The 13,091-nt window shown below is 46.4% G+C and overlaps 1 protein-coding gene across 1 annotated transcript in view; it reads right to left on the reverse strand.

The window, feature by feature from the left end:
* LOC139281238 (cytochrome P450 3A30-like) overlaps nt 1-13,091 on the reverse strand; it is a 48,010-nt gene that overhangs the window by 11,290 nt on the left and 23,629 nt on the right. Inside the window, exons 6-7 of the mRNA XM_070901291.1 lie at nt 11,047-11,135; nt 4,631-4,779 (exon numbers count right to left, since the gene is read on the reverse strand). Of these exons, the coding sequence (XP_070757392.1) occupies nt 4,631-4,779; nt 11,047-11,135 (238 nt within the window). The remainder of the gene's footprint in view (nt 1-4,630; nt 4,780-11,046; nt 11,136-13,091) is intronic.

A 13,091-nucleotide genomic window follows, 5' to 3' on the forward strand; every position in this document is an offset into this window, starting at 1 on the left:
TGAAGTGTTAATCTGGATGAAGTGATCAAACCTCTGGAGTGGGACTTGAACCTACAACCTTCTGGCTCAGAGGCAAGCGTGTTACCCATCGAGACTGGCTCTGAACTTCTATAGACCTTGCTCCTGACAATATTTCCTTTTCATTCCCCCTCTTACTGAGTTATAAATGTTTACAGCACAGGAGGAGGCGATCCGACCCATGTCTATGTCAGCTCTTTCTTAGAGCAATCCAAGATTATTCCCACTACGCTGATCTCTTCCTGGATCTTCCTCGGCTTCAAATATTTATCCATTTTCTACTTAAAAGGGGTTATGGTCTCTGCTTCAAACACGCTTTGATCGTCATTTTCGGGGTGGAAAGGGGAACGGGTAAAATTGGAACTGACAACAACAATTCTCAGTAAGCATTTTGAGCAAACTGTGTCCCTGACTACTACGTGTGCAGCAAGTGTGTCCAGCTGCAGCTCCTGACAGACCGCATTGCGGCACTGGAGCTGCGCATGGACTCACTCTGGAGCATCCACGATGCTGGGGATGTCGTGAATAGCATGTTTAGTGAGTTGGTCACACTGCAGGTAAAGGTTACACTGGCAGATAGGAAATGGGTGACCATCAGGCAGAGCAGTGGAAGGAAGGTAGTGCAGGGGTCCCCTGCGGTCATCTCCCTCCAAAACAGATATACCGTTTTGGGTACTGTTGGGAGAGATGACTCATCAGGGGAAGGCAGCAGCAGCCAAGTCCAGGGCACCATGGGTGGCTCTGCTGTATAGGAGGGCAGGAAAAAGAGTGGGAGAGCTATAGTGGTAGGGGATTCTATTGTAAGGGGAATAGATAGGCATTTCTGCGGCCGCAATCTAAACTCCAGGATGGTATGTTGCCTCCCTGGTGCAAGGGTCAAGGATGTCTCGGAGCAGCTGCAGGGCATTCTGGAGGGGGAGGGTGAACAGCCAGTTGTCGTGGTGCATAAAGGTACCAATGATATAAGTAAAAAAAGGGATGAGGTCCTACAAGCTGAATTTAGGGAGCTAGGAGTTAAATTAAAAAGTAAGACCTCAAAGGTAGTAATCTCAGGATTGCTATCAGTGCCACGTGCTAGTCAGATTAGAAATAGCAGGATAGTTAAAATGAATACGTGGCTTCAGGAATGATATAAGAGGGAGGGATTCAAATTCCTAGGACATTGGAACCGGTTCTGGGGGAGGTGGGACCAGTACAAACCAGACGGTCTGCACCTGGGCAGGACCAGAACCAATGTCCTAGGGGGAGTGTTTGCTAGTGCTGTTGGGGAGGGTTTAAACTAACATGGCAGAGGGATGGGAATCTATGCAGGGAGACAGAGGGAAGTAAAATGGGGGCAGAAACAAAAGGTAGAAAGGAGATAAGAAAAAGTGGAGGACAGAGAAATCAAAGGCAAAAATCAAAAACAGCCACATTGCAATATAATTCTAAAAGGACAAAGAGTGTTTAAAAAAAACAAGCCTGAAAGCTCTGTGTCTCAATGCGAGGAGCATTCGTAATAAGGTGGATGAATTATCTGTGCAGATAGCTGTTAATGGACATGATGTAATTGGGATTACGGAGACATGGCTCCAGGGTGACCAAGACTGGGAACTCAACATCTAGGGGTATTCAATATTCAGGAAGGATAGACAGAAAGGAAAAGGAGGTGGGGTAATGTTGCTAGTTAAAGAGAAGATTAAAGCAATAATAAGGAAGGACATTAGCTTGGATGATGTGGAATCTGTATGGGTAGAGCTGCGGAATACCAAAGGGCAGAAAACGCTAGTGGGAGTTGTGTACAGACCACCAAACAGTAGTAGTGAGGTTGGGGATGGCATCAAACAGGAAATTAGGGATGCGTGCAATAAAGGTACAGCAGTTATCATGGGTGATTTTAATCAATATATAGATTGGGCCAACCAAACTGGTAGCAATACGGTGGAGGTGGATTTCCTGGAGTGTATAAGAGATGGTTTTCTAGACCAATACGTCGAGGAACCAACTAGAGAGCTGGCCATCCTAGACTGGGTGTTGTGTAACGAGAGACGATTAATTAGCAATCTTGCTGTGCGAGGCTCCTTGGGGAAGAGTGATCATAATATGGTAGAATTCTTCATTAAGATGGAGAGTGACACAGTTAATTCACAGATTAGAACTTAAAGAAAGATAACTTCGATGGTATGAGATGTGAATTGGCTAGCATAGACTGGAGAATGATACTTAAAGGGTTGACGGTGAATAGGCAATGATAGACATTTAAAGATCACATGGATGAATTTCAACAATTGTGCATCCCTGTCGGGCGTAAAAATAAAACGGGGAAGGTGGCTTAACTGTGGCTAACAAGGGAAATTAGGGACAGTGTTAAATCCAAGGAAGAGGCATATAAATTGGCCAGAAAAAGCAGCAAACCTGATGATAGGGAGAAATTTAGAATTCAGCAGAGGAGGACAAAGGGTTCAATTAGGAGGGGGAAAATAGAGTATGAGAGGAAGTTGCTAGGAACATAAAAACTGATTGCAAAAGCTTCTATAGATATGTGAAGAGAAAAAGATTAGTGAAGACAAACATAGGTCCCTTTCTGTCAGAATCAGGTGAATTTATAATGGGGAACAAAGAAATGGCAGACCAATTGAACAAATACTTTGGTTCTGTCTTCACTAAGGAAGACACAAATAACATTCCGGAAATACTAGGGGACCGAGGATCTAGTGAGAAGGAGGAACTGAAGGAAATCCTTATTAGTCAGGAAATTGTGTTCGGGAAATTGATGGGATTGAAGACCGATAAATCCCCAGGGCCTGATAGTCTTAAGGAAGTGGCCCTAGCAATAGCGGACGCATTGGTGGTCATTTTCCAACATTCTATATAATGGATCAGTTCCTATGGATTGGAGGGTAGCTAATGTAACACCACTTTTTAAAAAAGGAGGGAGAGAGAACACAGGGAATTATAGACCAGTTAGCCTGACATCGGTAGTGGGGAAAATGTTGGAATCAATTATTAAAGATGTAATAGCAGTGCATTTGGAAAGCAGTGACAGGATCGGTCCAAGTCAGCATGGATTTATGAAAGGGAAATCATGCTTGACAAATCTTCTAGAATTTTTTGAGGATGTAACTAGTAGAGTGGACAAGGGAGAACCAGTGGATTTGGTGTATTTGGACTTTCAAAAGGCTTTTGACAAGGTCCCACATAAGAGATTAGTGTGCAAAATTAAAGCACATGGTATTGGGGGTAATGTATTAACGTGGATAGAGAACTGGTTGGCAGACAGGAAGCAAAGAGTAGGAATAAACGGGTCCTTTTCAGAATGGCAGGTAGTGGCGAGTGGGGTACCGCAAGGTTCAGTTCTGGGACCCCAGCTATTTACAATATACATTAATGATTTAGACGAAGGAATTGAATGTAATATTTCCAAGTTTGCAAATGACACTAAGCTGGGTGGCAGTGTGAGCTGTGAGGAGGATGCTAAGAGGCTGCAGAGTGACTTGGACAGGTTAGGTGAGTGGGCAAATGTATGGCAATTGCAGTATAATGTAGATAAATGTGAGGTTATCCACTTTGGTGGCAAAAACAGGAAGGCAGAATATTATGTGAATGGTGACAGATTAGGAAAAGGGGGGGTGCAACGAGACCTGGGTGTCATGGTACATCAGTCATTGAAAGTTGGCATGCAGGTACAGCAGGCGGTGAAGAAGGCAAATGGCATGTTGCCCTTCATAGCAAGAGGATTTGAGTATAGGAGCAGGGAGGTCTTGATGTAGTTGTACAGGGCCTTGGTGAGGCCACACCTTGAATAGCATGTAGAGTTTTGGTCTCCTAATCTGAGGAAGGACGTTCTTGCTATTGAGGGAGTGCAGCGAAGGTTCACCAGACTGATTCCTGGGATGGCAGGACTGACATATGAAGCAAGACTGGATCGACTAGGCTTATATTCACTGGAATTTAGAAGAATGAGAGGGGATCTCATAGAAACATATAAAATTCTGATGGAATTGGACAGGTTAGATTCAGGAAGGATGTTCCCGATGTTGGGGAAGTCCAGAACTAGGGTTCACAGTCTAAGGGTAAGGGGTAAGCCATTTAGGACCAAGATGAGGAGAAACTTCTTCACTCAGAGAATTGTGAACCTGTGGAATTCTCTACCACAGAAAGTTGTTGAGGCCACTTCGTTAGATATATTCAAAAGGGAGTTAGATGTGGCCCTTACGGCTAAAGGAATCAAGGGGTATGGAGAGAAAGCAGGAATGGGGTACTGAAATTGCAAAAATGATCAGCCATGACCATATTGAATGGTGGTGCAGGCTCGAGGGGCCGAATGGCCTACTCCTGCACCTATTTTCTATGTTTCTAAAAGCCACCTGGCAGACAAACTGTGGAGTTACAGAGTGATGGGTTCACGTGGGCAAAACGCATGGGACCAGATTTTGTTGTAGCAGGGCATCTACCGTTAGTTAGACTTGTCCCTGCATCCTTCAGCTCAAAAATAACATTGCGCACAAAAGTTGCGGAAAGTGTGAACTGATAACAGCGCAGCGAGGGCATCTCCTCAACCAAAGGGACTCAGAGAAAACAAAATCACTACCCGAGCTTAACTAAAGGCAAGAACATATTCTGAATCACTTACAAACAAGGAAAATGATAGGGCTGAAGAAGCTGAATTTTACAAGTCTTTTGACCTTGCTTATAAACGCGTCATTGGGGTTGTTGATGGAGTCGACATCCACGCTGAATGCAGTGCTGGTGACCACATCCATGCTGTATGTCCCGAAGATACTGGGAAGAGAAAGGTGATCGTTAAAGAGGGGTTAACAGCTGAGAAAGGAAATCTTTTCCCAGTTGACAGTGGAGGTAGAGTTAAAGCATTGCATAGTATTTACAGCACAGAGACAGGCCCTTCGGCCCAACTGGTCCATTTTGGAGCTTTTGCTCCACACGAGCCTCCTCCCCCTCCCTTCATCTCACCCCACCAGCATATCCTTCTATTCCTTTCTCCCTCATGTACTTATCCAGCTTCTCCTTAAAAGCATCTATGCTATTCGCCTCAACATAGAAACATAGAAAATAGGTGCAGGAGCAGGCCATTCAGCCCTTCTAGCCTGCACCGCCATTCAATGAGTTCATGGCTGAACATGAAACTTCAGTTACCCCCTTCCTGCTTTCTCGCCATAACCCTTGATCCCCCGAGTAGTAAGGACTTCATCTAACTCCCTTTTGAATATATTTAGTGAATTGGCCTCAACTACTTTCTGTGGTAGAGAATTCCACAGGTTCACCACTCTCTGGGTGAAGAAGTTTCTCCTCATCTCGGTCCTAAATGGCTTACCCCTTATCCTCAGACTGTGACCCCTGGTTCTGGACTTCCCCAACATTGGGAACATTCTTTCTGCATCTAACCTGTCTAAACCCGTCAGAATTTTAAACGTTTCTATGAGGTCCCCTCTCATTCTTCTGAACTCCAGTGAATACAAGCCCAGTTGATCCAATCTTTCTTGATAGGTCAGTCCCGCCATCCCGGGAATCAGTCTGGTGAACCTTCGCTGCACTCCCTCAATAGCAAGAATGTCCTTCCTCAAGTTAGGAGACCAAAACTGTACACAATACTCCAGGTGTGGCCTCACCAAGGCCCTGTACAACTGTAGCAACACCTCCCTGCCCCTGTATTCAAATCCCCTCGCTATGAAGGCCAACATGCCATTTGCTTTCTTAACCGCCTGCTGTACCTGCATGCTAACCTTCAATGACTGATGTACCATGACACCCAGGTCTCGTTGCACCTTCCCTTTTCCTAATCTGTCACCATTCAGATAATAGTCTGTCTCTCTGTTTTTACCACCAAAGTGGATAACCTCACATTTATCCACATTATACTTCAATGCATTTGCCCACTCACCTAACCTATCCAAGTCACTCTGCAGCCTAATAGCATCCTCCTCGCAGCTCACACTGCCACCCAACTTAGTATCATCCGCAAATTTGGAGATACTGCATTTAATCCCCTCGTCTAAATCATTAATGTACAATGTAAACAGCTGGGGCCCCAGCACAGAACCTTGCGGCACCCGACTAGTCACTGCCTGCCATTCTGAAAAGTACCCGTTTACTCCTACTCTTTGCTTCCTGTCTGACAACCAGTTCTCAATCCATGTCAGCACACTACCCCCAATCCCATGTGCTTTTACTTTGCACATTAATCTCTTGTGTGGGACCTTGTCGAAAGCCTTATGAATGTCCAAATATACCACATCAACTGGTTCTCCTTTGTCCACTTTACTGGAAACATCCTCAAAAAATTCCAGAAGATTTGTCAAGCATGATTTCCCTTTCACAAATCCATGCTGATCTGGACCTATCATGTCACCATTTTGCAGATGCACTGCTATGACATCCTTAATAATTGATTCCATCATTTTACCCACTACTGAGGTCAGGCTGACCGGTCTATAATTCCCTGTTTTCTCTCTCCCTCCTTTTTAAAAAGTGGGGTTACATTGGCTACCCTCCACTCCATAGGAACTGATCCAGAGTCAATGGAATGTTGGAAAATGACTGTCAATGCATCCGCTATTTCCAAGGCCACCTCCTTAAGTACTCTGGGATGCAGTCCATCAGGCCCTGGGGATTTATCGGCCTTCAATCCCATCAATTTCCCCAACACAATTTCCCGACTAATAAAGATTTCCCTCAGTTCCCCCTCCTTACTAGACCCTCTGACCCCTTTTATATCCGGAAGGTTGTTTGTATCCTCCTTAGTGAATACCGAACCAAAGTACTTGTTCAATTGGTCTGCCATTTCTTTGTTCCCCGTTATGACTTCCCCTGATTCTGACTGCAGGGGACCTACGTTTGTCTTTACTAACCTTTTTCTCTTTACATACCTATAGAAACTTTTGCAATCCACCTTAATGTTCCCTGTAAGCTTCTTCTCGTACTCCATTTTCCCTGCCCTAATCAAACCCTTTGTCCTCCTCTGCTGAGTTCTAAATTTCTCCCAGTCCCCAGGTTCGCTGCTATTTCTGGCCAATTTGTATGCCACTTCCTTGGCTTTAATACTATCCCTGATTTCCCTAGATAGCCACGGTTGAGCCACCTTCCCTTTTTTATTTTTACGCCAGACAGGAATGTACAATTGTTGTAATTCATCCATGCGGTCTCTAAATGTCTGCCATTGCCCATCCACAGTCAACCCCCTAAGTATCATTCGCCAATCTATCCTAGCCAATTCATGCCTCATACCTTCAAAGTTACCCTTCTTTAAGTTCTGGACCATGGGCTCTGAATTTACTGTTTCATTCTCCATCCTAATGCAGAATTGCACCATATTATGGTCACTCTTCCCCAAGGGGCCTCGCACAATGAGATTGCTAATTAATCCTCTCTCATTACACAACACCCAGTCTAAGATGGCCTCCCCCCTAGTTGGTTCCTCGACATATTGGTCTGGAAAACCATCCCTTATGCACTCCAGGAAATCCTCCTCCACCGTATTGCTTCCAGTTTGGTTAGCCCAATCTATGTGCATATTAAAGTCACCCATTATAACTGCTACACCTTTATTGCATGCACCCCTAATTTCCTGTTTGATGCCCTCCCCAACATCCCTATTACTGTTTGGAGGTCTGTACACAACTCCTACTAACGTTTTTTGCCCTTTGGTGTTCTGCAGCTCTACCCATATAGATTCCACATCATCCAAGCTAATGTCTTTCCTAACTATTGCATTAATCTCCTCTTTAACCAACAATGTTACCCCACCTCCTTTTCCCTTTACTCTATCCTTCCTGAATGTCGAATACCCCTGAATGTTGAGTTCCCAGCCCTGATCATCCTGGAGCCACGTCTCCATAATCCCAATCACATCATATTTATTAACATCTATTTGCACAGTTAATTCATCCACCTTATTGCGGATACTCCTTGCATTAAGACACAAAGCCTTCAGGCTTGTTTTTTTAACACCCTTTGTCCTTTTAGAATTTTGCTGTACAGTGGCTCTTTTTGTTCTTTGCCTTGGGTTTCTCCGCCCTCCACTTTTCCTCATCTCCTTTCTGTCTTTTGCTTTTGCCTCCTTTTTGTTTCCCTCTGTCTCCCTGCATTGGTTCCCATCCCCCTGCCATATTAGTTTAAATCCTCCCCAATAGCACTAGGAAACACTCCCCCTAGGACATTGGTTCCGGTCCTGCCCAGGTGCAGACCGTCCGGTTTGTACTAGTCCCACCTCCCCCAGAACCGGTCCCAATGCCCCAGGAATTTGAATCCCTCCCTGCTGTACCACTGCTCAAGCCACGTATTCATCTGCGCTATCCTGCGATTCCTACTCTGACTATCACGTGGCACTGGTAGCAATCCCGAGATTACTACTTTTGAGGTCCTACTTTTTAATTTAGCTCCTAGCTCCTTAAATTCGTTTCGTAGGACCTCATCCCTTTTTTTACCTATGTCGTTGGTACCAATGTGCACCACGACAACTGGCTGTTCTCCCTCCCATTTCAGAATGTCCTGCACCCGCTCCGAGACATCCTTGACCCTTGCACCAGGGAGGCAACATACCATCCTGGAGTCTCGGTCGCGGCCGCAGAAACCCCTATCTATTCCCCTCACCATTGAATCCCCTATCACTATTGCTCTCCCACTCTTTTTCCTGCCCTCCTGTGCAACAGAGCCAGCCACAGTGCCATGAACTTGGCTGCTGCTGCCCTCCCCTGATGAGTCATCCCCCTCAACAGTACTCAAAGCAGTGTATCTGTTTTGCAGGGGGATGACCACAGGGGACCCCTGCACTACCTTTCTTGCACTACTCTTCCTGCTGGTCTTCCATTCCCTATCTGGCTGTGGACCCTTTCCCTGCGGTAAGACCAACTCGCTACACGTGATACTCACGTCATTCTCAGCATCGTGGATGCTCCAGAGTGAATCCACCCTCAGCTCCAACTCCGCAACGCGGACAGTGAGGAGCTGGAGGTGGATACACTTCCTGCACACGTATTCGTCAGTGGTAGCAAGTTCCACATTCTAACCACTCTTTGGGTAATGACTATTCTCCTGAACTTCTTATTGGATTTATTGGTGACCATCATATTTATAGCCCTTAGTGTTGGTCTCCCCCGTAAGCAGAAACATCTTCTCCACGCTTACCCTATCAAACCCCTTCATCATTTTAAAGACCCCTATTAGGTCACTCCTCAGCCTTCTCTTTTCTAGAGTAAAAGAACCCAGCCTTTTCCTGATAAGTATAACCTCTCCGTTCTGGCAGCATTCTTTGTAAATCTTTTTCTGCACCTTCTCCAGTGACTCATCTGCCTTATAATATGTTGATGTTGTGTGGATTAAAATCAATACACAGGGTGAAACATTCACCCACTGTGATCGGGTTTCTGCATGGACTGGAACTAGGCCCAAAGAGTGAGAGTCTACCAATGAGTCCTGGAGGAGGGGAGATATCTGAACATCCTGTCCTCTGGCTTGTGCGTTTACACAGAGGAAAATGGAAACAGAAAAAGGTTTCTCTCCACTCAATTCAAATGGCTTTAAAAATAGATGCAGGCGCAATGTGTTGGAATGTGGAGTAGGACCAGATCGGGGTGGCGGCAGGGGTGGGGGGGGGGAGAAGAAAATCAGAGGTACCGTCATAACACGTCATTCCCACAGATCCCTCAGAACAGCTCAAAGTGACATTGGTGAAATCTAGCGAGTAATTCATCCACCTTCTTGGCCAAATAGAGGATTTAAATTCCTTGAACGCACAACCTTCTGACTCAGAGGTGAGTGTGCTAGCCAATGAGTCCCAGCTGACACACTGATTGGTTAATGGACAGAAAGCAGAGAACAGGGATAAACAGGTTGGCAGGCTGTAACTAGTGGGATGCCGCAAGGATCAGAGCTGGGGTCTCAGCTATTTACAATCTACATTAATGACCTAGATGAAGGGACCGAGTTTAATGTATCCAAGTGTGCTGACGATACAAAGCTAGGTGGGACAATAAGCTGTGAGGAGAACATAAAGAGGCTGCAAAGTAATATAGATAAACTGAGTGAATGGGCAGTGAGGTGGTAGATGGAGTATAACGTAGGGAAATGTGAGGTTATTCACTTTGGTAGGAAGAATAGAAAATCAGAATAATTTTTTAAATGGTGAGAAACTTTTAAATGTTGGTGTTGAGAGAGACTTGGGTGTCCTCCTGCAAGAAACACAGAAAGATAGCATGCAAGTACAACAAGTAATAAGGAAGGCAAATGGCATGTTGGCCTTTATTGCAAGGGGGTTGGAGTATAAGAGTAAGGAAGTCGTACTACAATTGTACATGGTTTTGGTGAGACCACACCTGGAGTACTGTTCGAAGGTTCAGTAGGTTGATTCCTGGGATGAGAGGGCTGTCCTATGATGAGAGATTGTGTAGAATGGGCCAATACTCTCTGAAGTTTAGAAGAATGAGAGGTGATCTCATTGAAACATACACGATTCTGAAGGGGACTGACAGGGTAGATGCTGGGAGGTCATTTCCCCTGGCTGGAGAGTCTAGAACTAGGGGCCACTCAGAGGGTTGTGAATCTTTGGAACTGTCTGCCCCAGAGGGCTGTGGATGCTGAATCTCTTGAGTATATTCAAGGCTGAGAAAGATAAGATTTTGAGTCTCTAGGAGAATCAAGGGAAATGGAGATCGGGCGGGAAAGTGAAGTTGAGGTCGATGATCAGCCATGATCTTATTGAAGGACGGAGCAGGCTCATGGGGTTGTATGGCCTACTCCTGCTCCCATTTCTTGTATTCTTATGATTCTATGATATGTGGTTGTCTAGTATGGAAGCTGTAGGTTTATGAGCTGCAATGAGGTTAGTGTGTTCCATCTCAACCAACAAGCAGGTTTAACTGGCTGACGTAGGATGATCAATAGGTTCATGAAGAGTCAGCGGGGGTCATGCTCTTTCTCTCAGAGAACAGTGCGAATTAGAAGGTCCTTGGAGCGAAGTGAGAATGATTTAATGGGATAGAAAAGGTTCATGGTGGAGGAATGCGCTCTGTAATCAGACAAAAAAAAATCACTCACTCCATCAGGTCGACAGGATCATTCAGCTTTGCTTTCTTTCCTGCAAATTCCACGAGATTGTTTGCATAGTGACTGATTATTGAAAACATCTGGAGAGGGGGAAAAAAGGGCAACCAAAGTAAAAGATGTACACAAAGCTGGCCTGCACCCATATATGGTTGTATGTATTCCTGAGGGGTTTCATCACATGACCTCCCGACTCCAACTGCCCCGCCCCCATGCTCTGGCCATTGGTCGTTTGACATGTCCATCCTTGTGGGACATCACCTTCCTTGGCCAATCGGAAAGTGAATACATTCCTCATTCCCAGATTGGATGATTCTTCACCGTCAGTCAAACAACACATTACCCCATCTCCAAATTTGTTTTAACTAGTACAGGTGCAATGTCCCGAATCCGGAACTCCGAAAACCGGAATTATCCAAAAAATGGCCATTTTGCACATAGCTGATGAAATCATCCAGAATCCGGAATTATTGTCAAAAAAACGGACATTTTTGAGGCAAAACCCGAAAGCCGGCATAGATTCGGTCGAGGATTCCGGATTTCAGACAAGAAAATCAAGTCTGAAATCCAGAATCCTCGGCACCGACTCCGTGCCGGATTTAAGGTTTTGCCGGATTTCGGACCCCGCTGCTTAAAACTCGGCACAGATTCGGTCGAGGATTCTGGATTTCAGACTTTTTCCTGTAAAGAGAAACACATTAAAGCACCTATGCTTTTTCTGTTGGATTGCTCGCCACAGTATCCTGGAGATTCATCTCGAATTCCTGGAGACTTCAGGGCAAGCCTGGAGGATTACACAAGAACATAAGAAATAGAAGCAGGAGTAGGTCATACGGCCCCTCGAGCCTGCTCCGCCATTTAATACGATCATGACTGATCCGATCATGGACGATCCGATCATGGACTCAGGTCCACTTCCCTGCCCGCTCTCCATAACCCCTTATCAGTTAAGAAACTGTCTATCTTTGTCTTAAATTTATTCAATGTCCCAGCTTCCACAGCTCCCTGAAGCAGCGAATTCCACAGATTTACAACCCTCTGAGAGAAGAAATTTCTCCTCATCTCAGTTTTTAAATGGGCAGCCCCTTATTCTAAGGTTATGCCCCCTGGATTGGCAACTCTGGTCCCAAATGATTTGGAATCACAGTGAAATTTAGTGAATTCCTTCTTTTAAAAAAAACCTCTTGCTTGCACTGAAGTGTGAAGGCCACCTCAATGAATTCTTGGTCATGGGTCGATCTTCTCATAGAAACATAGAAACATAGGGCCCAAGTTTCTACAAGAAAAAAAACGGGCGCCCCTCCGAGCTGGGCGCCCATTTTTCGCGCCTAAAAAAATCCTCGGTATTCTCCACCTACCTGCAGGTCCTCTGGCCCTCGGCGCAGCGCAGCACGAGCTGTGGGGGGGCGGAGCCAGGTCCCTGCGCTGAAAACAGTGCCAGGACCTCTGCACATGCGCGCTACAGTGGGCACGCAAGTGCAGTAGCTCCAGGCGCCGAACTGTGTGGGAGGGGCCCAAAGCACGCAGCCCCTAGCCCTGGCTGAATGGCCTCACTGGGGCTGCGTGAATAAGGCTCCTCCCACGGCCAGCTCCTGCTCCCCCCGCCCGACCAGACCCGACACTCGCTACCCCCCCCCGACCCGAGACCCGCTCCCCTCCCCCGACTGACCCGACCCGACCCGCGCTCCTGTTCCCGCTCCCCGCCCCTCCCCGACTGGAACCAACACGACCCGCGCTCCCGCCCCCCGACCCGCCCCCCCCCCCCCCCCCCACTGGACCCGACTCCCGCTCCCGGACTGGATCCAATCCGACATGACCTCCCCCTCCCTCCCTCCCTCCCCCCCCCCACTCTCTCCCTCTCCCTCCCCCTCTCTTCCTCCCTCCCCCTCTCTCTCCTTCCCTCCCCCTTTCTCTCTCTCCCCCTCTCTCTCCCCCTCCCTCCCGCTCAGCGGCACGAACGGCTGCAGAATTCTCCCTGGCTGAAGCACTTTCACACAGGTAGGAAGATGGTTTATTTAATCTTTTCTTGGCTTATAAAT

This window comes from Pristiophorus japonicus, chromosome 15 (assembly GCF_044704955.1).
Source record: "Pristiophorus japonicus isolate sPriJap1 chromosome 15, sPriJap1.hap1, whole genome shotgun sequence".
NCBI lineage: Eukaryota > Metazoa > Chordata > Chondrichthyes > Pristiophoridae > Pristiophorus > Pristiophorus japonicus.